This window comes from Cherax quadricarinatus, chromosome 11 (genome assembly GCF_038502225.1).
Source record: "Cherax quadricarinatus isolate ZL_2023a chromosome 11, ASM3850222v1, whole genome shotgun sequence".
Taxonomy (NCBI): Eukaryota; Metazoa; Arthropoda; class Malacostraca; order Decapoda; family Parastacidae; genus Cherax; species Cherax quadricarinatus.
In genome coordinates, this window is record NC_091302.1 from 17,056,993 (window position 1) to 17,082,797 (window position 25,805).

A 25,805-nucleotide genomic window follows, 5' to 3' on the forward strand; every position below is an offset into this window, starting at 1 on the left:
TCCGAAAAAACCACATTTATCACATTCACTCTCCGCACTGTAATCGCACTAGACACGTACATTCTATCCAATCTCGCCGCATAATCTCGTCTAATAAAAGTATGCTCCACCATGCCACCCCCCCCACACACATCCATTAAACCCACACTCGTCAATAAATCTCCCAGGAATCCCAAGCAACAACCCGCTCCTCGAGGCTCCACATCTTTTCGTCGTATTACACAATTCCAGTCGCCCCCTATTATCGGTACATTTGGTAAACTACGTAGATAATATACTAATACATCTTGTACAAAATGAGTTTTAAGTCGTACATCTCCCTCGGCCGGCCCATATACACATACAAAACTTATGTGTGCTCTACCCCATAAACCATCCACCCTAATCACTCTCCCCTCCCCCCTTTCACTATGGCGTACTACAAACGGGCTATTTTCCTTTACCAGAATGGCGACGCCTCCTTTTAACCTCGTCGCATATTCCATATACACATCATAACCATCCATTTCTAACTCATATCCAATTCTGTAATTGTGTTCTTGGATAAATACCACATCCACATCTAGACGCACCAAAAATTCATTGAACCACTTTCGCTTCCGCTCAGATCTCAAACCGTTAATATTTATTGTCAAAACCTTAAAGTCAATTAATGGGGTTTTCCTTTAGTTCTAGGTATAGACTTTTCACTAATACATTTTACACCACCTCTATCCCTCCCCCCTTTTTTGGGAACCACCTTGATAAACCCTTGTTTCATGGATTCACTGTTCCCTTTCCTCTGTACATCCGCCCAAGACTTTTTTCCTGGCCTTTGGGCAGGAGTAAGCACGTCGTCTGAGTCTGATGGGGTCGCAGTTCGCTTTCGCGTCCTACCCTCCACCTGCATTGGGATTTCTTTAGTACTATCGTGATGCACCTCCACTTCTGCTACATTTACCGTCATACCATGCGACACACTAGACTCAATGCTTCCATCCGTCGCCTCACCATGATGTTCAACCGATCCCAAAATTGCACCTGGATCCTCCACATGGTTGACGATCGACTCGTCTAACAAAACATCCAGTGCCTTCACTAAAGACGCCGCTACATCCTCTTCCCCCATAGTGGGCAGAGTCTCTTCCAATACTTTATTTATGTCCAGTGACGGTGATTCTTCTCGCTGTTTTGCATCCTCCAAAGCATTCTCCTGCGCTTTTTCTACCTCTTCACTCCAAGATGTCCGTTGTCGAGACGGGTGAGCATAAGACTGTTCTCGTCCCTCAACTTCCTCGACTTCTTCCGGTTGTTGCTGTTGCGATATTTGGAGATTCCCACGACGCTTACCACACTGTGCCGCTATGTGGTCATACGACCCACACAGCCGACACGTACGACGTTGCCCCGCATATGTCACATATACTTGAGTTCGAAATGCTTGCAGCATAATATAGGACGGTATGGGGTGGCGTAAGGTCATTTTGACTGAATATGTTCCCTCCAAACTTCCAGCATAAGGTCCAGCGGCCCACCGACCTGCAGAGGCCATATGAACCGTACCATAATTACGTAGTTCATCTTTTATAACAAAATCAGTCGCTTCAAAAGGCACATTCTTGATTTTTACCCATGAGTAGTATCTTGATACATCATGAAGACGTACTGATACAGCTGAATTGACGGCTATAATGGTCTCTTGATACTTATCCACCACTGCTTCGTAGACATTTGCTGACGTCATTTTAACGAAAATCCGTGTCGTCCCATTAAGTGCTACACCACATATCTCTTCATTTGCGATACCGTAGGTATCACGGATAATCGCCGGTAGTAACAAATCCATCGTGGCTCCCGTGACAGCCCCACGGGTCAACTCAACGCAAACAGTGTTGATGCGCCTGTTGCTATGCAGCGCCATGTTGGAAAATGAGCAGCACACGTCCTCACTACTCAATGACTGTTGACGAACTGGTGTAGCTCGCCTGAAACAGCAGAGGGGTGCAGAGCACAACCGCACTCTACCGTGGTCAGGCAGCGAATGCTATTAATTATTGTGTGGTGTATATTCTTCCGCTGAAACAGGTGTGTGTGTATAGGAATGTAATGTCCATATCTGTTTTCGTATGTACTTTTATATATTTGTGTTTTGTTTTGTTCATGCATCACCAACTTCTGGTAAATTCCCATTACGGTTTAATGAGGTAAGGGTATAACCCTAATTGTTAGGTTATTTAAGGTATTACTTAGAATGGTGCATGTAAATATTTTTGTCTGCACTGGCATTATTAATTATTGTAAAAGGAGGCTTTTTGTAGGAAATGTTGTTGGATGTGTAACTGGTGGTAATATGGCTGTCAGCTATAGTGTTATTTTAAGTACTGGGATTGTGTGATAGAGGTTATTGTTAATATCCGGTATAGTTCTTCTTTTATTAAACTCTTATACATTCTTGTATTTGTTGTAAGTTTTAAATAAAAATATAAAAAAAAAAAATGTTGGTGTATGACACTCAATTACCTCTTTGTTTTAATAGATCTGCCCAGGTATTCAAAGTCACGGACCTTCGGTTGACGCTTAATTTTACAAATTTACATTGCATTACAGCTATGACAATTACATCTGTAGACAACAGAGCATTGTAATTCATTAGGTAAAACATCTTTGAACTTAAGGAGAAATTGTATAATGTGTTTAGGCTTAAATATAACCTGAGTCTCTCACCTGGAGATAAAATTCTTTTAACATTGAAAGTTAAAAGAATTTGCTTCTTTATCAGGTAACTCAAGCCCCTGTATATAAGCACACAAGTGTATGTTAAGTATGCATAAATACTCATCAATGTCATCTTCAGTTATTAATCAATTTTTACAGTAAATTCACAAGAATGACCACACATGGATGACGAGGATAGCCTATCTGGTCGACATACATAATGATGGTTGTATTCTTTATGCCAGTTGCAACTCACTAAATCATCATCACCTGCAGCTGGAGGTCTGGTTGAGGATCTTGACCTACCAGTCCAAGTTTTTCTCACCCTCCGTGGATTGAGAACAAAGGTGGTGATTCACTTTTTGCACTTGTTTACACTTCGAAGAGTTAACAAGTTGCCCCAGATGTCAATGACACTGTGATAGGTCAAATTTTGACAATATTGTTGTCCTAGGTTCTGATCTTTTGTATGCATAAAATAAATTGTATTTTTCCAAATACACTCGGTTGAGGAAGCTCATGACTACAAGGGACAAATGGACTGGAATTCAGTGTTTTAGAGTATTTTCCTGCTTACGCATAGAGAAGAATTCTGAACTAATTCTGCATCCACTGAATTGCTTTTTTCATAATTTTCATGCCCTTTCAGCCAGTACCTACATAGATATAAATTACATAACGGGTGGGACTTGAACCCACTGCGAGTGCTAAAATCCACAGGGCAGTGCGTGAACCACTCGGCCAGGTGGTTCTAATAAGATTCGTCTAACTTGTTATACACCATCGGGAGGTTAGCATGGGTCCCACCTGTTCTGTGATTTGCTTACGACCGCATTATTACGATTTCGTGAATCATGGGAAGATGTTTTTAGGTTCCATTGTTTTGCGGTAACAGGCTCTTCTAGTCAGTTTTTTACATACCTCTATCTTACTCCTTGAGTTTTCTTTTTTCTTCAGCCTAGTCCTTGAATGTTCTCCGTGCTGTTAAAATTAAACAGCTCTCTCTCTTTTTTTTTTTTTTTTTTTTTACACAGGGTTTGACAAGGTTAAGGATCCCTAGCTTTATTGGCAAGCTAAGAGCTGTTACCTACATCAGCTCATTTGAAAGCATTTTTATTGTTATGAGACATACAAGTAGGGAACAGGATGAAGTTGGAGCCATCTGTGGGCCAGCATTTTCATTTGATCAACTGACTTTATATCGTTGACATCATTATGCTGTACGAATGTGTTCCATACTCGAGTCATCCTGGGTATGTATGATCTCAGATGGAGTGATGTTCTGGAGAAGGGTAGAGCCAGAGTGAAGTTGCTGCTTTCTGCCCGTCTTGTGGCATAAAAGCTTGTTTCACGCTGTCCTCGAAGTGGATCCAAGTGTGGTACTTTGACAATATTGGCCTTGTACATAACAGTAAGGCCACCCACATCCCTCCTGTGTTGAAGGCTCTGCTGAAATGACAGATCTATCCAGGATGGGTCCAGGCGAGAGATGAACGTCTTGCTCTGTTCTCTACTCTGTCAAGCAGTCGCAGATGAGAGGGGGGGGGGCAGGCAAACCAAGAAAGTGGAGCATACTCAAGGTGTGAGCGTACTTGTGCCTCGTACAGGATCTTGCAACCCCTACTATCAAGCTCTCTCTCTCTCTCTCTCTCTCTCTCATTTTAACATTTCTTTTTCTACTAATCGGTATAAATATTAATATGATCTCCTCTCTTCCTTATAAGATAAACTAACTTTCCTAAATTACTTTGTTTCTTTATTTATCGGTTGAATAGTCCTTTTGCTTGCCTGTTGTTTGTGTGTGCCAGTGTGTGTGTGTGTACTCACCTAGTGTGTGTGTGTGTACTCACCTAGTGTGTGTGTGTGTGTGTGTGTGTGTGTGTGTGTGTGTGCGCGCGCGAATAATAATCCCGTAAGGAGTACAGAGACGTTGTAACAGCTAAGAGAGAACTAGAAGGTGCCATGAGACACAGTGGGTCAACACCACAGGAAAACTGGTCCAGGAGCAAAAAAAAACCTTAAGCACCGTTACTCTCGTAAAGATCTAACTCAGGTAAATGTTTCCTGTTTCAACAAGACTGAGTATTATTCATTTTAATATATCCACACCTCACATATATTACCGACAATGAAAACTCCACCTATATTAAGAAAAAATCAATAAAAAATGTTATATCTTTATAATACACTAACTAAAATATGCAGTGGGTGTTGATGGCTGGCACTTCGCCATGTGGAAGTGGTATATAAGATCTTGATCTGAAGTGTTGTTGTTAAGCAGTGTGAGACTCGTCTTCTCAGGAGCAATATCAGGTAAGTTCTTGTGGAAGATTCTACTTTATTTCAACAATGAATTGATAATTTAGCTTTGTGAGTCGCGTCCATCGTGTTCATAGAGAGGAACTGATAATGTCAGGGAAATACTCTGATGAATCATTAGTGAAGTAATAATTTTTTTAAGTTTTAATTAGGAAGAACTAAAGTGTTACATGTTTTTAATTTCGCTGTTCATTCCCTAATGTTTTTCGCATTTGTTTAGTGAAGATATTTAAACCCTTATTTTGGCAATAAACAACTTTCCTAAATAACGTTATCTGTCGTGTTCCTTAGTAAGACTCTACACATCAAAGGACTTTTACTGTTAACCTTCGGCTATTGAATCTTAAGCCGAATTCCTCTTCTCATCTACTGAAGAATTTCTTAAGCCTTTTGTCGTGTGCCCAGCATAAAATACCAAAGAATTTTGGTAATTATTAACACTTATAGAAAAACGCTAAACTCATTGACACTCATACAAAATATGGGGATTACCAGGCATTCACATTTGATTAGAGGAATCGTAAGGCAAATTTATTTTCCTTGATGAAGAGCCCTTCAGCTGCATCAAGGCACCTCCCTTCCCTCCTTCACTGAAGGGAATCGAAAGTAACATTATGTCAACCCCCTAAAAATCATTTTGTAATGCAATAAGTTACTTATAGCACTAGCAGAGACAATTATTAATGATGAAGTCTTCCACCCGTCATGCCTTGTTATAAGGTATAATAAAATTTTGTTCAGATTTTTAACTTGAAGATCAAGCCGGCCAAGATAACTCGGCACCCAGTGGAGTCAAACAGCGCCTGTGGGAATGGAAGGCAATATGGTTCGAGGTAAGCAAAGGGGGTGAAAATCCAATTCCTTCCAATGTAAACCTCTCCCGAGGTTCAGAAACCTTCCTTGAGGGAATTACATTTTCGTTGTTTGCTACTATTTTCATTCTATGAAAATATTCCATGAAAATCTCTTAGCTTTTTATCACTGACACAATGCAGATTCTCACTTTTTTTATTTTACGAAGTTCGTTTCAATTGATAATGTATCTATACAGTTGACAAAGAATAAATATCCTTATGAAAAATCAAATCATAATGGAGAAACCTTTATAATGACTCTTTTATGACTAACGCGACTCTCTCGCAATTGGTTCAAACCCCACCCGTTCCAGGCGTTGTTTAACTTTATTACATTCGTCTGACGTTGCAGAAACGAAGAACAATAATACTGTCTAATCTGCTAGAATACATGTTTTTAATATTATATAAAAAGCTTAGAGAGTGATGGGACAGTCTCACACACCAGATGGGGAGCTGGATCACTCGGACTAGGAGTGTTCCGTCATATATTTAGAGACAGTATATTTTACTTACACACCGTACCCAGGCAGATGGCCTTGTTGGAGGAGCTAATACTAACAGTGGAGATAATATGAGAAACAGTTGTAACAACACTAGTTTAGCTAAAAGTAGCTGGAACAAGTAGCAGCGTCAGTAACAGTAGTGCATCATAGGTTATCTTGACCCTCTACTGTGGTTAATAATCACAGGAAGCACCAGACGCCACTACTTATGATGCTTAATTACACTTGTTGCTATTTCTCTAAACTTGCAGAGCACCAGCGGCTAATATAAGGCAACGTTTTCCAATCGGTAAAGATATACCTCTCATTTTGGATGCCATCACTGAATACTATATTGTATAATTTTTCCTTTCACTAATGATAATTTTCTCAGGTTGGCGAACAGAAGTGATCATATTTTTTCTCACTCGACGGATCGTTGTGCGAAGACCTGGTGATGATGCGTTCACTGGCTTGGAATACCGCACTGCTGCTGCTCCTGATGCTGGGGTTTGTGCTGAGTAAGCTATCACTACCTGCCTTGCTATTTCTCTTTAGTGTTTGTTGCCTCAGCAACTATCATATATATATTGTGTGTTATCACTCGTTGTAACACTCAAGCGCTCCTGATACAATCAAATGAACCTATCCACACCCCTAGATCGAACCTGAATATTTCTCATTCCCTAAGTGCTGTATGATCCTTATGTGTTTACTGCTTCCTATTATTATTATTATTATTATAATCAAAAAGAAGCGCTAAGCACTGCTTCCTATTGATTACAGTAATAATGCTTTTTATTGCTTAATGATTATCATTTTCTCTTTCAGTGTTAATGCTATCTGCAGTAAGACAGAACGAGCAAGTAGTAGTGTGTATGTGGTGGTGGTGTTGGTGGTGGTGGTGTGTGTGAGTGTAGTCACCTATATGTACTCAGGAATTACGAGTCACTGCTCCTGGTCCCGCCTCTTCGCTAGCCGCTACTTGGTCATTCTATACCAGCTCCTAGAACCTTATCATACATCTTCTTAAAGTTATGTATGGAACTTTCCTCCACTGTTAGTATGGACCTGCTTCGCATGGGTCAATAAGCCTGTTGCAGTGTTCCTTCTTTCTTTTGTTCATATGTTCTTACTTCACTCAACTCTAACGTTAAAGAAATACGTCCTAACATCCCTTTGACTCCTCTGGGTTTTCAACTACCAGTTGTGGCCCGTTGTCCCTGTGTCCCATCTCAGAAACATTCGAGCCCTGTCTACCCTGTCAATTCCTCTTATTATTTTATAAGTTATCATGTCCCCCATATCCCTCCTATGCTCTAGTGCCATCAGGCTGAGTTCCTTAATCTCTCCTCGTACGACACCCCTCAGTTCCGGAACTAGTCGTGTTAAAAACTTTTGCACTTTATTAAATTTCTTGACGTGTTTGACTATGTGGAGAAATTTTCTCCAGGAGGGGGGTATCAGCCCCCTTCAGCCCCTTTCAGCCCTGAGGGGCCCAGCCCTCTCAGAAGGGGCAAACATCTTGTCTACTGCTACAGCAAGTAATTGATCCCAGATGCAGTACGAATAAGTGACGTGGTCAAGCAACCGCCGCTCCTTGCAATTGTCTTGTTGCAAAGTGTAGTTTAATAAGAGAAAGTCCATCTCTTACCTTAGCAGGACATTTAAGGAAAATCCTGCTCCCACTTTATTACCATGGTAAAGATAGTGTATATTGACGTCTATGCTTAAGACTGCAAGAATTAAGCATTCTGCTTTGCTTCATGGAGGAAGTTTGGCAAGGAAGCAAAAATTACTAGGTCAGCTTTTTCTTTATGTTCTGGGGGCACTGCAGTGGCGTAGGAGGCTGTGAAGTCAGATTACTTTTCACCCTACTGGGAGTCACACTGACGCCAGGATAACCAACAAAGAACACTGATCTGTGCGTTAGTGTGAACAAAGTGTCTCACAAAACACAATGAACACTTACAGAGAAGTGTGATCAGCTTCTTTAGTGATAAGATTGTGAACAATAAAGACAAACCTTGTGGAACATAGTGTACCAGTGTGCGTATTCCTAGACTATGGAAGACGTGGACATCCAAGGACACTTCAGCTTCTATCAAGTCACCGATACCTGTCGAGGGTGTAAAGAACACCATAGCTCATGCTACAAGAGCAAGGTGGCTTGCAGATTTCTTGTAGTACGGGGGACTGCGCAGTTCTTGTGTCGCAAGGAGTTTGTAATCAACCTATAGTCAGCAGTAAGGTGCAAACTTTTGAGTCCACACATGTAAGTAAGTCAGCAATCGGTGAATGAAATATGCTGACATAACACCCCCTAGGGGTAATTTATAATCATACCTAACATACTTTATTTCAGCCCATTAAGAAGTGGATAAGACAGCTTCTCAAGACCTCGTCTGCAGGGGTGGCTGTGTGGGCGATAGCTGTCTCATCAGCTAAGTACTCCCTATATTTAATCTTTAACCTTATCTGGTAGACCATTTCTCAACAGACTAGGTGTGGGTTCCAAACTGGTGCTGCATACTCCAATATGGGCCTGATGTACACGGTGTACAGTTCCATGAATGACTCTTTACTTAGATGTCAAACTGCTATTCTCAGGTTTGCCAAGCGCCCATATGCTGCAGGAGTTTTTGATTGATATGCGGCTTAAGGGACGTGGTCTGTATGATGCTTACCCCAGAATCCTTTTCTGTAAGTGAAGTTTGCAGTCTTTGATTCCCTAGCCTGTACTCCGTCTGCTGTCTTCTTTGCCCTTCCTCAATCTTCATGACTTTGCACCTGCTGGGATTAAACTCCAAGAGCCATTTTTCGGACCAGGCTTGCAGCCTATCCAGATCTCCTTGCAATCGTAGCTGAGCCTCACCCGCTTGTATTCTTCTCATCAGTTTCATATCATTAGCGAACAACGACACTTCTAAATCTATTCCTGCCATCATGTCATTCACATATACAAGAAACAGCACCAGACTTTGTATTGATCCTTGTGGAACGCCACTTGACACATACGCCCACTCTGACAGCTCATCACGTACCAACACTCGTTCTTTCCTTCCTGCTAGGTATTCCCTGATCCATTGCAGTACTTTCCCTGCTATTCCTTACTGCTTCTCTAGTTTTTGAACCAGTGGCTTGTCTGGTACTGTCAAAAGTCTTGTTACAGTCCAAAATGATGCAATCTACCCATCCCTCTCTCTCTCCTGTCTTACTTCTGTTACCTTATTGTAAAAGTCAAATAGATTTATGACACAGAATTTCCCATCCCTGAAGCTGTGCTGATTGTCATATATGAGCCCAGTCCATTCAATGTGCTGCACCATTCTTCTGATAATCTTTTCCATGACTTTACATACTATAAGTATCAGTGACACTGGTCTGTAGTTTAACACTGCCTGTCTGTCTCCTTTCTTAAAAATTACAACTAAATTTGCTGTCTTCCACACCTCAGGCAGTTGCCCAGTTTCGATACATTTATTGAAGATTGCTGCTAGAGGCACACACAGTTCCTCTGATTCCTTTCTTAGGACTCATGGAGATATTTTACCTGGGCCCACCACCATCGAGGTATCTAGTTCACCTAGCAGTTTCTTCACCTCCTCTTCAGTTATGTGAATTGTGTCCAGCACTTGCTGGTGCACCCTACCTCCTCTGTTTGCTGGAAGCAATGCTGTCTCTAATGTTAATACTTCTCTAAATCTTGCATTAAGTTCTTCACATATTTCCTGGTTACTCTTTGTGAGCTCCCTCCTTCTTTCCTCAGCCTAATTACCTGGTCTTTGACTGTTGTTTCCCTCCTGTTGTGACTAATAACAACTTTGGTTCAGATTTGGTTTTTGGTGCAATATTATTCTGATATTGCCTCTGGGCCTCTTTATCCCTGCACATTCGTTTCTGGTTCTTATGTTCAACTCCTTGGTTTCTTGAGTCCTTTGTCTTCTATACTTTTTCCATGCTCTAGCATGGTCTCTTAACACCCAGTTAAACCATGGGCTCACTCTTTGGTATAAACTTCTCCTCAGCCTCCCTGCGCTTAGTGGTCAATAGAGAGGAAAAGATGTTGCAGTAAGGCTGGATCTCATAGTCACCTTGAACAGTTCAGACATATGTAATATCACATACGAAAAACCACTTGATGCTAGTGATCACGACGTCCTAAGTTTTGAATACCTTCTAGAGTTAACAGTGGAGAATGCAGCAGCATGAGAAAGATGAGAGAAGCCAAACTAGAAAAAAGGGGACTACATATCAGCCTTTTCACCTCCTCCTCGGTTGTTTGTATTGTATCTAGCACTTGATGGTGTACCCCACCTCTCTGTCTTTCTGGAGTCTCTTTTGTCTCCTCTGTGAATACTTCTTTGAATCTCATGATGAACTCCTCACATACTTCTTTGTCGTTTCTTGAGATCTCCCGTCCTTCCTTCCTCAGCCTGATTACCTGGTCATTGACTGTTGTTTTCCTCCTGATGTGACTGTACAACAGCTTCGGGTCGGACTTGGCTTTGGATGATATGTCATTTTCATATTGTCACTGGGCCTCCCACCTTACCTAGGCATATTAATTTCAGGCTCTTCGACTGCTCTCCTTATTCTCCTGGTACCTTTGCCTTCTATAATTCTTCCATTCTCTGCCACACTTGGTTTTGGCCTCTCTACACCTTTGGGTGAACCAGAGGCTCGTCCTAGCCTTCACGTTATTTCTGTTTCTCTTGGGTACAAACCTCTCCTCTGCTTCCTTACAAATTGTTGTCACATATTCCATCATCTTATTTACTGATCCCCCTGCCAGTTCTGTCCCACTGAACCTCGTGCAGGAAATTCCTGGTGCCTGCGTAGTCCCCCCTCTTGTAGTCTGGCTTCGTTCGTCCTGCTCTTCCTGCTTCCCTCTGCACTTGTACCTCTACTCTATATTCGAAGCTCAGAACCACGTGATCACATATGTGACGAAGAATATCTGCACTACTCAGGGTAAATACTAGGTCCAATCTTGCTGTCTGGCTCTTCTCCTCTCTCTAGTAGTGTCCCTTACGTGTTGGTACACGAGTATTTCTTAGCCCTCCACGTTTCTGGGTCTCCATGTGGCTCCAGGTTTTCCCACTCAGTTTATTTGTGATTGAAGTCATCCACAATTACTAGCTTTGCCTTGCCCACTTCAGCCAATGTGTCAACCATCGCTCTGTTACTCTCACTATATTCTTGCCTTGCCCTCCTGCTATTCTGTGGTCGGTTATACATCACTACAATTACCACCTCGGGACCTCCAGGTTGAAGTGTTCCTGTTATGTAGTCTCTTGTTTCTCTGTCTACTCTCTTCAGCTCCTCAAAATCCCATTGGTTTTTGATGAGCAGTGCCACTCTTCAACCCCCCTCCAACTCCCCCTCCCCCCTCTCTATTCTCTCTGTCTTTTCTCAGGATCTGGTATCCATTGGAAAGAGAGCATCTGTTATTATTCCTGTGAGCTTGGTTTCTGTGAGTGCTATAATGTCTGGTGCTGCCTCTGATTCTTTCGTGCTACTCCTCCCTCAGCCACTCCTCCTCCATCAGCGTTGGTGTGTTACATACCTTCACTTTCCTCTCCAAAATCGTATTCTGTGGGGTCTGTAGGGGTTGGGGAGTGGGAGACCTGGCAGGGTGTGTGTGTGTTGAGTGGTGTGTGTGCGTGTGTATATCTGCATGTAGTAATAGTAATAGTCGCTATTTGTCGATAGACAAATAGTAACTATTTGTCTATCGAGTTTGTGTTTTTGCGCTTGTTGCTTTGATCGGAACTCATCTCACATTGCAGGTAGGCCACGGACATGCGATTATTATTGCCCACACGTCTACTCTCCAGTCTGCGGGTCTGATGGCAACACCTATGGAAACTCGTGTGAGCTGTCTATAGCTGCTTGTCGGAACCCATGGATCAATCTAAAGGAGGTGCACAGTGGTCCTTGTGGTGAGTATTTTCACTAGTTTTTGTCTCGCAGCTGAAGTAATAGGCTCGCTTGGTGAAACTTTTAGATAATTTTATAAACATCGCCAGTGTCACACTGCCATTATCGCGATGTTTATCTTAATTGTCTTGAGAAGTCAGTAAATTAGAGTATATATATAATATATATATATATATATAATATATATATATATATATATATATATATATATATATATATATATATATATATATATATATATTCTGCAAAACAATCACAGACAGGCGATCTTAATAATACGAGACAAGCCACGAGGGGTGGAAATCTTACGCTCAAGTACGCACTTTCACACTTCTCAGTGTATCATCAGGAGCTGTGCAATGTTGAAAGGGCAACAAAAAAAAGAAAATGAGGGGAAGTTTTTCAGAGTATGGTAACGTGGGTGGCACCCGCGAGGATCACTCTCTGAATAAGGGAGGGAGACTCGACCGAATGCCAACCTCCCCCTCTCCCCCCACACCCCACCCCATAAAGGGGTCGGGTGGGATAGGCCCCACAGTTTGTAGATAGCATAATATATAGTAACTAGGAGTTAGTTAATAGCCAACCCTAAGCTTCTAACCGCTGGGAACAGGTCATGTGAGGTAAGAAGTTACATTACAATAGTGGATCATCCTCATACAGAATGTAGCTATTGTGTACAACCTTCTACCTAATGCAATAGGAGGAACATATGCCTTTATTTTGTCAGCAGGTAATATCCGCTGTCCCAGAACTTTCTAGAATATTCAGGAAATACTCTCAGTGTCACTATGCCTGTATGATCTCTCCTATTCAAGCTTTCCTTTCTTATAATAACTAGGCAATTCACGAATTTTTCTTTTTAACGCCACTATTATCATCATTATTATCATTATCTTATTATATAACTAACTTCCTAATTCAGTAAACTACTAAACTAGTTACAATCGCCATGTTGCAATCAATTACGTACCTTGTACCTAACTGGTTAGAATCTCAATAGGAAACTCTGCCTCTGTTTTTGGCTATCCTAGGATAATCGCACATGTGCATCAATACGTAAATGAACGCCCATGCCTACTTCCTCACTAATGTTATTATATCACTCAGGTTGCAGTCTATAACTGCAGCACACCACCTAGAATTCCTGTAACCTTTCGATACCTGTATGTAGTAGTAGTTGGGTGGGTTATACATTGTGTCGCCAGTCACGGCAGATCTAACCTGTTATATAACGATGTCGCGATAGACTTAGCAAGATGTTATATATTACATCGACGTTCACGACAGGCGTACCATGATGTTCAGTTTACAGACTCTTGTCGATTATAACAGGAACATCACAAGACCCCTTGGTATAATGAGCAATCCTGCGCTTATGTATAACATTGTTGTCTAAGGCTGTGCACAGTAGACTCCACTAAATAGCTATAGAGTTTGTACAGCCCATAATTTGAGTTATATACAGCATTCCTGTCATATTTCAAAAGAGAGTACTCAGTTATGTTTCTTTCCGTGATGGAACTGTTGGGTACAATTATCTGGGCGGCAGCCCACCCGGGTGGGTGATTGCAGGAGCTGACATGGTTAAAGAATGCATTCTACACCTGGCCTGTCCTGTTCAAGGACTGGTGTTGGGATAATCTGGTTTCTAGAGGTTTACCTGTCTGACTAATGTATGAGAATGGGCAAAGGGTGCATAGGACATTACCATACTCTGAAAAGCTTCCCCTCATTTTCTCCTGTTGCTGCTCTTACAACATTGCAGAGCTCCTGATGACACACTGATAAATGTGAAAGCACTTGAGCTTAAGATTTGCACCCCCTCCCCTCCGTGGCTTGCCTTAGTAACGTTAGTAACATTATGAAGGGAAGTGAGAAGTATAGGGTTTGCGCTCTGAAGGAGGGGTGGAGGTATGCTGGACTTTTTTAACTGTAGTGTAGGTGAGCCTCTGGGAAGACAGTTATTGAGGGAATGATGTTGATGAAGGTGTTTCTTTTTTGTGGGTCACCCTGCCTCGATGTTGCAATGATCTAAACTCTTCTCGCATTACAGGATTGGAGTGCTTTTTTCATTGTCCCCAAGTCATCGATCCAGTCTGTGGTTCTAATAAACACACTTACCTGAACGTGTGTGAGCTCTCTTTGGCAGTTTGTCTCTCCCAAGAGGGTGAGCTGACGATGATGCACAAAGGCCCTTGTAGTGAGTATTGTCACAGGTTATAGTATCAAACTGATTTTTATTTTATTTGACGTCTAGTTAGAAACTTTTAATAATATTTTTTTTGTGTGTGTGTTTCCGTAGGAGGCTAACTTGGTGTAGGCTTTAGGGAATTATGTAAGCATTAATAACAGTATCGGATTTAGATGAAGAGAGGTCCAGGCTATTCCACTTGTGAGGCGCCCCATCCCCCACCCTCACCACTAGAGGGAGATGGAAGAGTGTTTTAAACAAAATTTAGTGAAGCCGAGGATGGCGACGAGTTTTTATAATTTCACAGTTCACAGTTCCTCCTTTAAAGGACATAAGATGTTATTGTTAATTACCGTAGTGACTGACAAAAAGCATAAATGTTAAAATTAACACTGTACAAAAATTTTTCAATAACCGAACTTAGTAAACATTTTGTGGCATAAGGAGGATTTTTTAGGAAAATTAAATTATAAGTTTGCTGCTATATTCTTAAAATCCATATACTATTTTAAAATACATAGTAAGAAATAAAGAAACTATAATCGTTAAATATATTAAGACTAAAAAAAGTTTTTTTTCTAGCCTTCCTCATAGCAAAATCATCGAAAAGTTCATTAAAATTTGTTTAATTTTGTCACTCTCAAGGCATGGACTGTTCAGTGCGGACAACCTCTTGAAACATTGTGGCCCTTAATTCTTTTTTAATTCTTTAGAAGCTTGAAAAAAGACCTCTCTTCCGAGCAGTTAGTGACCAAGGTAGCTTTTGCTTGTTACTCAAGCTCTAATTTTGCTCAAATTTCTGCTCTAATTTTGCTTAAAAAAATCCTGAAGTTAACTATACAAACATGCACAAGTATTTAATAACAGTTCTGATTTCAATGTCTTTGCTGACCTTATGAAAATGATCTAGCAGATAGGTCCAAAAATGCTGCATAAACAAATTCCAATTCTTCCATTTCCTGTCAAAGATTGTTAGAACATAAGAATATAAGAAAGAAGGAACACTGCAACAGGCCTACTGACCCATGCGGAGCAGGTCCATGTCCCCCCCGAATTAGACCAATGACCCACCCCCCCCGGATTAGCGAAATGACCCACCCAGTCTGATCATCTCCACACAAGGAAGGAGCACTGCACCAGACCCAGCAGCACAAGCTAGTCAGGTCCAACTCACACCCACCCACACCCACTCATGTATTTATCTAACCTATTTTTAAAACTACACAACGTTTTAGCCTGAATAACTGTACTCGGAAGTTTGTTCCACTCATCCACAACTCTATTACCAAACCAGTGCTTTCCTATATCTTTTCTGAATCTGAATTTTTCCAACTTGAAACCATTGCTGCGAGTCCTGTCTTGGCTGGAAATTTTCAGCACGCTATTTACATCCCCTTTATTTATTCCTGTTTTCCATTTATACACCTCGATCATATCCCACCTAATTCTACGCCTTTCGATAGAGTGCAGATTCAGGGCCCTCAGTCTATCCTCATAGGGAAGATTTCTGATACATGGGGTCATCTTTGTCATCCTCCTCTGTACGTTTTCCAGAGCATTTTTATCCATTCTGTAATACGGTGACCAGAACTGAGCAGCATAGTCTAAATGAGGCCTAACCAAGGTTATATAGAGTTGAAGAACAACCTGAAGACTTCTATTATTTATACTTCTAGATATGAAGCCAAGAATTCTGTTAGCTTTATTGCGAACACTAATGCATTGTTGTCTTGGTTTTAAATTACTGCTAACCAGAACTCCTAAATCCTTTTCGCAATCAGTAGTATTAAGATCTACATCATTTAATTTATATGTGTCATGGTTATTTACCTGTCCAACATTTAGAACTTTGCATTTGTCAATATTAAACTGCATCTGCCACTTCTCCGACCATTGCATCAGTTTATTCAAATCATCCTGGAGTGGTCTAGTGTCCTCATTAGAATGAATTGGACGGCCTATTTTGGTGTCATCAGCAAATTTGCTTATGTCGCTATTTATTCCCTCATCTATGTCGTTTATGTAAATTGTGAACAACAACGGGCCCAACACTGACCCCTGAGGAACACCGCTTGTGACGTGCCCCCATCCTGATTTCTCCCCATTTATGCAAACTCTCTGCTGTCTATTTGTCAGCCATGCCTCTACCCAGGAAAAAATTTCTCCTCCTATTCCGTGTGCCTTAAGTTTCCTCAATAGCCTCTGGTGTGGAACTCTATCGAAAATCTTACTGAAGTCCATATACACAATATCATATTCATTACCATGATCTACCTCCTCAAACACCTTAGTGAAAAAAGTTAGTAAATTCGTAAGACAGGAACGCCTCTTTGTAAAACCGTGTTGAGATTCATTAATCAATCTGTGCCTGCCAAGATGGCTACGAATTGCTTCAGCAATTATTGATTCCATAAATTTTCCCACTGTGGAGGTAAGGCTTATTGGTCTATAGTTCGAAGCCAAGGACCTGTCACCTGCCTTGTAAATAGGTATTACATATACCATTTTCCACTTATCAGGCACTATGCCAGTTTGTAGTGATATGTTAAAAAGATTAGCCAAAGGTATGCTAAGTTCCTCTTTACATTCCTTTAACACCCTTGCAAACAGTTCATCAGGGCCTGGGGATTTGTTAGGTTTTAGTTTCTCTATTTGTCTGAGGACCATGTCACTAGTTACCGCAATCGTACATAGTTTATCATCATTCTGTTCTACATAGTCTATTATTTCAGGAATATCGCTAGTATTTTCCTGGGTGAAAACTGAGTGGAAGTAGGTATTGAGAATTTCACACATATCCTTATCACTGTCAGTGATCTGACCAGAGTTACTCTTAAGTGGGCCAATCTTGTCCCTAATCTTACTTCTGTATACCTGAAAGAATCCTTTAGGGTTAATCTTTGAATCCCTTGCGACCTTAACCTCATAATCCCGTTTTGCTTTTCTTATTCCTTTCTTTATTTCTCTCTTTAATTGAATATATTGATTTCTTAACTGCCCATCTCCTCTTTTGATACGCTTATATATGCCTCTCTTTTGACCATTGAGATGTTTTAATCTATTGTTCATCCATTTGGGATCATTTTTGTTAGATCTAATTTCCCTACTCGGTACAAAAGTTGTCTGGGCAGCTAGAACTATGCTCTGAAAAACGTCATATTGGCAACCAAGATCACCTACCTGACCCATAGTCAGGACATCCCAATTTAGGCCACCCAGGAAATTTTTCAGTCCCATGAAGTCGGCCAAGAGAAAATCTGGGACAGAGATTTGATTGCAGTTATCCGGGTAATTCCATGATATATTAAAACTAAGTGATTTGTGATCACTTTCCCCAAGCTCATCATTGGCCTCAAGATTATTAATTAGTGAATCTTTGTTGGCAAGAACCAAGTCAAGCAGATTGTTTCCTCTAGTTGGTTCTGTCACAACCTGTTCTAAAAAGCAATCTTGAACCGTATCAAGAAAGTCACTAGACTCAAGATTTCCTGTCATATTGTTCCAATCAATTTGTCTAAAGTTAAAATCTCCCATTATCACAACATTTTCATATCTAGATGCCTTATGAATTTCGTCCCATAACAGCTTACTGCTCTCCCTATCAAGGTTTGGGGGCCTATAAATCACACCCAAAATTAATTTGTCATGTCCCTCGAGAAACTGTAGCCAAACAGATTCTGTGTTCGATGTCTCTAATCTTATATCATGTCTAAGACAACAATTTAAATTTTCTCTGACATACATCGCCACCCCACCACCCTTCCTGTTGACCTTGTCAGTGTGGAATAGTTTATAACCCTGTATGTTGCATTCAGAAGGCATTTCTCTATCTTTCAGGTTGAACTAGGTCTCTGTTATACCAATAATATCTATATTACCTACACTTGCAAGTAATCTTAGCTCATCTATCTTATTTCTTAGACTCCTACTATTTGTATAGTAAACTTTAAGGGAGCTAGTCACTCGTTGCCCTCTACTATCCCTCTTCGTTTGTTGATCAATTGATTTGCCATTACTAGCAACTTTATTTTGAATATTGTCTTTTAAACATATCCCTGAGGTATCCCGGTAATAACTGCTGTTTTTAACCCTAATGCTGCAGCCTGATTGTTTCCCACAAACACCCATACCTCTATAATCTATCAGTTTAAATTCCTAGACAAGTCATCAATTACCCTCTCAATTGAATTGGCTAATGCAACCACTTCTAATTAGCATCAGATTACAAATGACTGAGGGTTTCAGTCATGAAATCTATTTCACTGATTTCCTGGAAGGATAAAATCAATACACAAATCAATGCTAGTGTCGGTTATTGGCTAAAGACTAAATTATTCTGAGATGGAATGCACGGAATATTACGTTATGACTGCATGTGAAAGAACAGTGCGTTACGACAGCATGTGTAAGAAATGCCCAGGAGAGTGTCAAAAATATTATACACCTTGGACGGAGGCCTCCTTGATTTTGAGGCATCAGGCTTCAGCATGCCAAGCATAGAGGTAAATTCGGCACTGATTACTAATCTTATATTGACACTAACATTTCAGTAGTATTTATGAACTGTCGAGATACTGAGTGTACATGTTCTCTCCGGCAATTCTATAAGCATTAATGTATATTTATTATTTATTAACACATCGGCCGTTTCCCACCAAGGTAGAGTGACCCAGAAAAAGAAAAGCTTTCATCATCATTCACTCCATCACTGTCTTGCCAGAGACGTGTTTACACTGCAGTTCTAAATCTACAACATTAACACCTCTCTATCAGAGTACAGACACTGTACTTCTCATCTCCAGGACTCAAGTCCGGCCTGCCGGTTTCCCTGAATCCCTTCATAAATGTTACTTTGATCACACTCTAACAGCACGTAAAATCCTATAAACTGTCTCCACTCAATCCTATCTAACACGCTCACGCATGCTTGCTAGAAGTTCAAGCTTCTCGCACACAAAACTTTCTTTACCCCCTCCCTCCAACCTGTCCTAGGTCGACCCCTACCTAGCCTTCCTTCCACTACAGATTAATATGTTCTCCAAGTCATTCTATTTCGTTCCATCCTTTCTAAATGTCCGAACCATCTCCACAACCCCTCCTCAGTCCCCTGGATAACACTTTTAGTAACCCCAGACTTCCTGATTTCCAAACTACGGATTATCTGCATTGTATTTACACCACACATTGCCCTCAGATGCAACATCTCCACTGCCTCCAGCCTTCTTCTTGCCACATTCACCACCCATGCTTCACACTCATAAGACCGTTAGTGTAGCTATACTGTCGTACATTACCCTCTCTGCTTCCATGGATTATGGTCTTTGACTCCACAGACTCCAGAGTGCGCAACTCACGTTTTTTCCCCTCATTAGTTCTATGATTCACCTCATCTTTCCTAGACCCATGTGCTGACACGTACTCTCCCAATTATCTGAATACATTCAACTCCTCCATACTCTCTCCCTGCCAATCTGATATCCAGCCTTTCGTTACCTAAATTTTTTGTTACTCTCGTCACCTTATTCTTTCCTATATTATTTCTTATAATAAATCTAAATTAACCTATGATATACAGAACAACCACTGCAAAATAGTGAAATTTCAAGCGCTTTCGTGATTTCTCAAACTTTAAAAAAGAATTCCTTGATAATGTGAGAAATTACGAAAGCGCTTTGGAATTTCGCTATTTTTCACAATGGTTGTTCTGAATATTGTGACATCACCTGCTTACTGTGATCTTATTGCATGTAATCTATGATATATATAACAGAATTTAGCTAAAAAAAATAAGTTAGTTTAATTAAGGAAGGTTGAGTGAGGTTTCTAAGTTAGTTATAACATTGTTAATGAAAAAAATTTGCTGTCTGTAAAAATTTTGGGGGAAAAGTTTAATTTCTAAGGGAGTTCGGTCTATTTGGCAAGATATTAGGTACGATATACCGATATATCGCAACCAGCTGGGTGCCTGATTTTTGTAGGATCTGGTGGTCCTGTGGGTTAGAGCGTTATGTGGTTTTTGCTCACCATTGAGGCGGCTGGCCAAAACAATATGGGTTCGAATCCTTGGCTAGTCGCAGGGTATAAATACATATATGTCGTGCAGAATAGGTAAAACTTGTGATTTTGGCTTAAACAGCAAAGCTCTTCTTGCCAAATAAGGCAGGCGAAAATTTGTGAATGCAATAAATTCGCAATCATTCTAAACCCAACGAGAGAAAAAAATATATTTGTGTCTGTTTATTATTAAATTATTGTAAACGTATCTAAAATATATTTAGTTGGATTAAGTTAAAATACATTACGCTTGTTATAATAAGAGGAGGTAAGTTTTCTAAGGTTCTTTTGGTACAAAATTAATTTTTACACTAACAAAAATTAAACAAATATATCTTTAAACGTATAAGAGAAAATTTTAGAAAGGACTTAATTTTAGATGTGTTCTTGCTGATTGACCAGTTTCACCTGTTCGGCACGTCAATATATATATTTATATAATATATACACCTGTGCTGCCACATTGGCAGACACCTACTTGCCATACTCTGTAGTGGAAGGGGGTGGAGCTGCCAGCCACAGGGAGACCCAGAAGATCCGAAAATATGAAGACCTTCCCCCTTGCTATAACTTCATTCCAATTGGGTCGGAGACCCTTGGAGCATGGGGCAAGTGTGCTCTAAAGTTCCTCAAAGAGCTAGGTGAAAAGCTCATCATAGAAATCAAGGACCACAGGGCGACCAGCTTCCTCTTTCAGAGACTCAGTGTTGCGATCCAGAGAGGAAATGCCTGCAGCATTCTGGGCACACGGCCCACCGCAGGGGAGCTGGAAGAAGTATTCGAGATGTAGCTCTGAGTTACCTATGTTGTTTTACTTTCTGTTGTGTTTTTGTGAATGTTTTTATATATATATATATATATATATATATATATATATATATATATATATATATATATATATATATATATATATATGTCGTGCCGAATATGTAAAACTGGTCAATTAGCAAGAACTCATTTGAAATTAAGTCCTTTCTGAAATTTTCTCTTATACGTTTAAAGATATATTTTTTTCATTAATGTTAATTTAAAAAAAAATTAATTTTGCAACAAAGGAATCTTAAAAAACTTACCTAACCATATTATAACAAGAACAGTTTATTTTAGCCTAACCCAACTAAATGTATTTTAAATACGTTTACAATAATTTAATGCTAAACAAACAGAATCAAATATTTTTTTTTTCGTTAGGTTCAGAATGATTTTGGCGAAATTATTGCATACACAAATTTTCACTTGTCCCATATGGCAAGATTAGCGTTGCTATTTAAGCCAAGATCGCAAGTTCTGCCTATTCGGCACGACATATAATAATATTATTATATATATAAATATATATTATATATATAAATATATATTATATATATAAATATATATTATATATATAAATATATATTATATATATAAATATATATTATATAATATTATATATGTATATATAATATATAATATATATATATAATATTATATATATATAATATTAATATATATATATATATATATATATATATATATTATATATATATTATATATATATATATATATATATATAACTACTTCTTTTTCTAGGGAAACAAGGACCACAAGTATAATTTAGAGGCCTGTTAATGCCATATTGTTTCTTAAATTAGAAACATTAATTACAAGTCAGTTACGTATCTCTCCTATCTTACGAGTGCAAGAATATGTATACAGACTTATTTACACGACCTTAAGGTATCTCCACTATTCATACTTGTAAAGTTACACAAGGCAGCGTCACGTGGTTCTTCAGACTGCCTGTGAATAATCAAGATAATTTAACATGGGACGTAAGACTCACGTTTGTCCCCTTCGAGCACCATCAATCGTATTCTCAAAGGAATAGGGTTCTCTTACAACAGAGTATCTCAAAGAGATACACCTTAGTCTGATGTCCAGCTGCTACTCCTTGCTGTGAGGAGGGGCGACCTGACATGAGGTAGGTCACGTGTTATTCTCAGAGGTAGCTCGGGGTTGACCCAGAGACTGGTCGTTACTCAAGTGCTTTACAATACATGGACTGTTACTCCTAACCTATGACGTTAAGTCAAGTTACAATACACATTAACTGAATATGATACTATGTCCCCATATAATTTATTATAATCGTACTTCCTTATTTTAGCTCTTAATAAGGAAGAAAGTGACCAGGCATAACACTATATATATATGTATATATATATATATATATATATATATATATATATATATATATATATATATATATATATATATATATATATATATATATATATATATATATACATATATATATATATATATATATATATATATATATATATATATATATATATATATATATATATATATATATATATATATATATATATATATTTATATATATGTCGTGCCGAATATGTAAAACTGGTCAATTAGCAAGAACTCATTTAAAATTAAGTCCTTTCAAAAATTTTCTCTTATACGTTTAAAGATATATTTTTTTCATTAATGTTGAAGTAAAAGTTTATAATTTTGCACCAAAAGGAACTTAGAAAACTTACCTAACCTTATCATGACAAGCACAATTTATTTTAGCCTAACCCAAGTAAATATATTTTAAAGACGTTTACAATAATTTAGTACTAAACAAACTCAATCAAATATATTTTTTTCGTTAGGTTCAGAATGATTTTGGTGAAATTATTGCATACACAAATTTTCCCTTGTCCTATATGGCAAGATGAGCGTTGCTATTTAAGCCAAGATCGCAAGTTCTGCCTATTCGGCACGACATATATATATATATATATATATATATATATATATATATATATATATATATATATATATATATATATATATATATATATATATATATATATATATATATATATATATATATATATATATATATATATATATATATATATATATATATGTCGTGCCGAATAGGCAGAACTTGCGATCTTGGCTTAAATAGCAACGTTCATCTTGCCATATAGGACAAGCGAAAATTGGTGTATGCAATAATTTCGCCAAAATCATTCTGAACCTAACGAAAAAAATATATTTCACTGTGTTTGTTTAGTATTAAATTATAGTGAACAAATCTAAAATATATTTAGTTGGGTTAGGCTAAAATAAATTGTTCTTGTTATAATAAGGTTAAGTAAGTTTTCTAAGATTCTTTTGGTGCAAAATTATAAATTTTTACATCAAGATTAATGAAAAAAATATATCTTTAAACGTATAAGAGAAAATTTCAGAAAGGACTTAATTTTAAATGAGTTCTTGCTAATTGACCAGTTTTGCATATTCGGCACGACATATATATATATATATATATATATATATATATATATATATATATATATATATATATATATATATTATATATATATATTATATATATATATATATATATATATATATATATATAATAGGTAGTAGGTTGGTAGACAGCAACCGCCCAGGGAGGTACTACCGTCCTGCCAAGTGAGTGTAAAACGTAAGCCTGTAATTGTTTTACACGATGGTAGGATTGCTGGTGTTTTTTCTGTCTCATAAACATGCAAGGTTTCAGGTACGTCTTGCTACTTCTGCTTACACTTAGGTCACACTACACATACATGTACAAGCATATGTATACACACCCCTCTGGGTTTTCTTCTATTTTCTTACTAGCTCTTGTTCTTGTTTATTTCCTCTTATCTCCATGGGGAAGTGGAACAGAATTCTTCCTCCGTAAGCTATGCGTGTTGTAAGAGGCGACTAAAATGCCAGGAGCAAGGGGCTAGTAACCCCTTCTCCTGTATATATTACTAAATATGAAAGGAGAAACTTTTGTTTTTCCTTTTGGGCCACCCCACCTCGGTGGGATACGGCTGGTGTGTTGAAAGAAGAAGATATATATATATATATATATATATATATATATATATATATATATATATATATATATATCTTCATTTGTGGATTTGTTCAATGTATTTAATTTGTGTAATTTAAGGAAGTTATTCTTTTTTCAGGAAGCGATATCGTTGAAGAAGAATAACGTATTAAGATGACATGATGCAAAGTAATTCAGTAATACTCATCTAGGAAAAGCAGTTCATCATTCCTCAATAGCAAGAGTCTGAATGCTACTTCAAGAAACAAGATATTAAACTTACGAACTTCTTGAATGTCAAGTGTGGATGAAATTCACAGTGTTATTGCCAAACAATAAATTCGAGATAAAGGTACATCCACAAGCCAGACATTTTGTGGACCAATCACAAAAACTTGCTTATTAGTTTGCAAACATATTTTGAGATTGTTGAAGGGTATTTCAAAAACTGATGTTGCTGTTCTTACGAATCAATGTTTTTTTTTTCAATTATGCACGATTTTGTGGATGCCGTCTTTGCTTAATGATGTGAGTAATAATGATTATTTGAGTAATAGTCATTATGATGTAAGTAATAATGATTATGATGCAATGTGCACCAAGAAACATACCATCATCATATACTGGGAAAAAGCGCAAAACCCATAGGGTAGCTGTGGTAAGATTCGTCAGGAAATAGGACAAGTGTTTCCTGATGCTGGTATTATGCATGTGATGATCCGCCACTAGAGCTTTTGGTCATCTGATCAAGGCCTTCCGCTGGTTTTGTGGCCCACTCCTTTAAAAATTAAGATAATTAACAACCCACCGGCTAGTATCCAGAGAACTATTTATTTAAATGGATATTGGAAATTTCCATAAATGTACTAAGATATGTAGCTATAACTGAAGTTATATATATATATATATATATATATATATATATATATATATATATATATATATATATATATATATATATATATATATATATATATATATATATATATATATATATATATATATGTCGTGCCGAATATGTAAAACTGGTCAATTAGCAAGAACTCATTTATAATTAAGTTCTTTCTAAAATTTTCTCTTATACGTTTAAAGATATATTTTTTTCATTAATGCTAATGCAAAAATTTTTAATTTTGCACCAAAAGGAACTTAGAAAACTTACCTAACCTAATTATAACAAGCGCAATTTATTTTAGCCTAACCCAACTAAATATATTTTAGATTTGTTTACAATAATTAAATACTAAACAAACACAGGGAAATATATTTTTTTCGATAGGTTCAGAATGATTTTGGCGAAATTATTGCATACACAAATTTTCACTTGTCCTATATAGCAAGATGAGAGTTGCTATTTAAGCCAAGATCGCAAGTTCTGCCTATTCGGCACG

General features: G+C 38.3%; 1 protein-coding gene across 1 annotated transcript; it reads left to right on the plus strand.

The window, feature by feature from the left end:
- The first annotated feature begins 4,557 nt into the window (after positions 1 to 4,557).
- Positions 4,558 to 25,299, plus strand: LOC138852551 (four-domain proteases inhibitor-like). The gene is made up of 5 exons (XM_070083959.1): positions 4,558 to 5,007; positions 6,747 to 6,873; positions 12,145 to 12,297; positions 14,352 to 14,498; positions 24,554 to 25,299. Exons 2-5 carry the CDS (start codon positions 6,810 to 6,812, stop codon positions 24,577 to 24,579), a joined length of 390 nt encoding a protein of 129 aa, XP_069940060.1. The 5' UTR covers positions 4,558 to 5,007; positions 6,747 to 6,809; the 3' UTR covers positions 24,580 to 25,299.
- Positions 25,300 to 25,805: the final 506 nt, after the last annotated feature.

Coding starts and splice junctions, on each gene's coding strand:
- LOC138852551 (XM_070083959.1), top strand. CDS start 6,810: ATGATGCGTTCACTGGCTTGGAATACCGCACTGCTGCTGCTCCTGATG. Junction 6,874..12,144: donor GATGCTGGGGTTTGTGCTGA/GTAAGCTATCAC, acceptor CTCACATTGCAG/GTAGGCCACGGACATGCGAT. Junction 12,298..14,351: donor GGTGCACAGTGGTCCTTGTG/GTGAGTATTTTC, acceptor CTCGCATTACAG/GATTGGAGTGCTTTTTTCAT.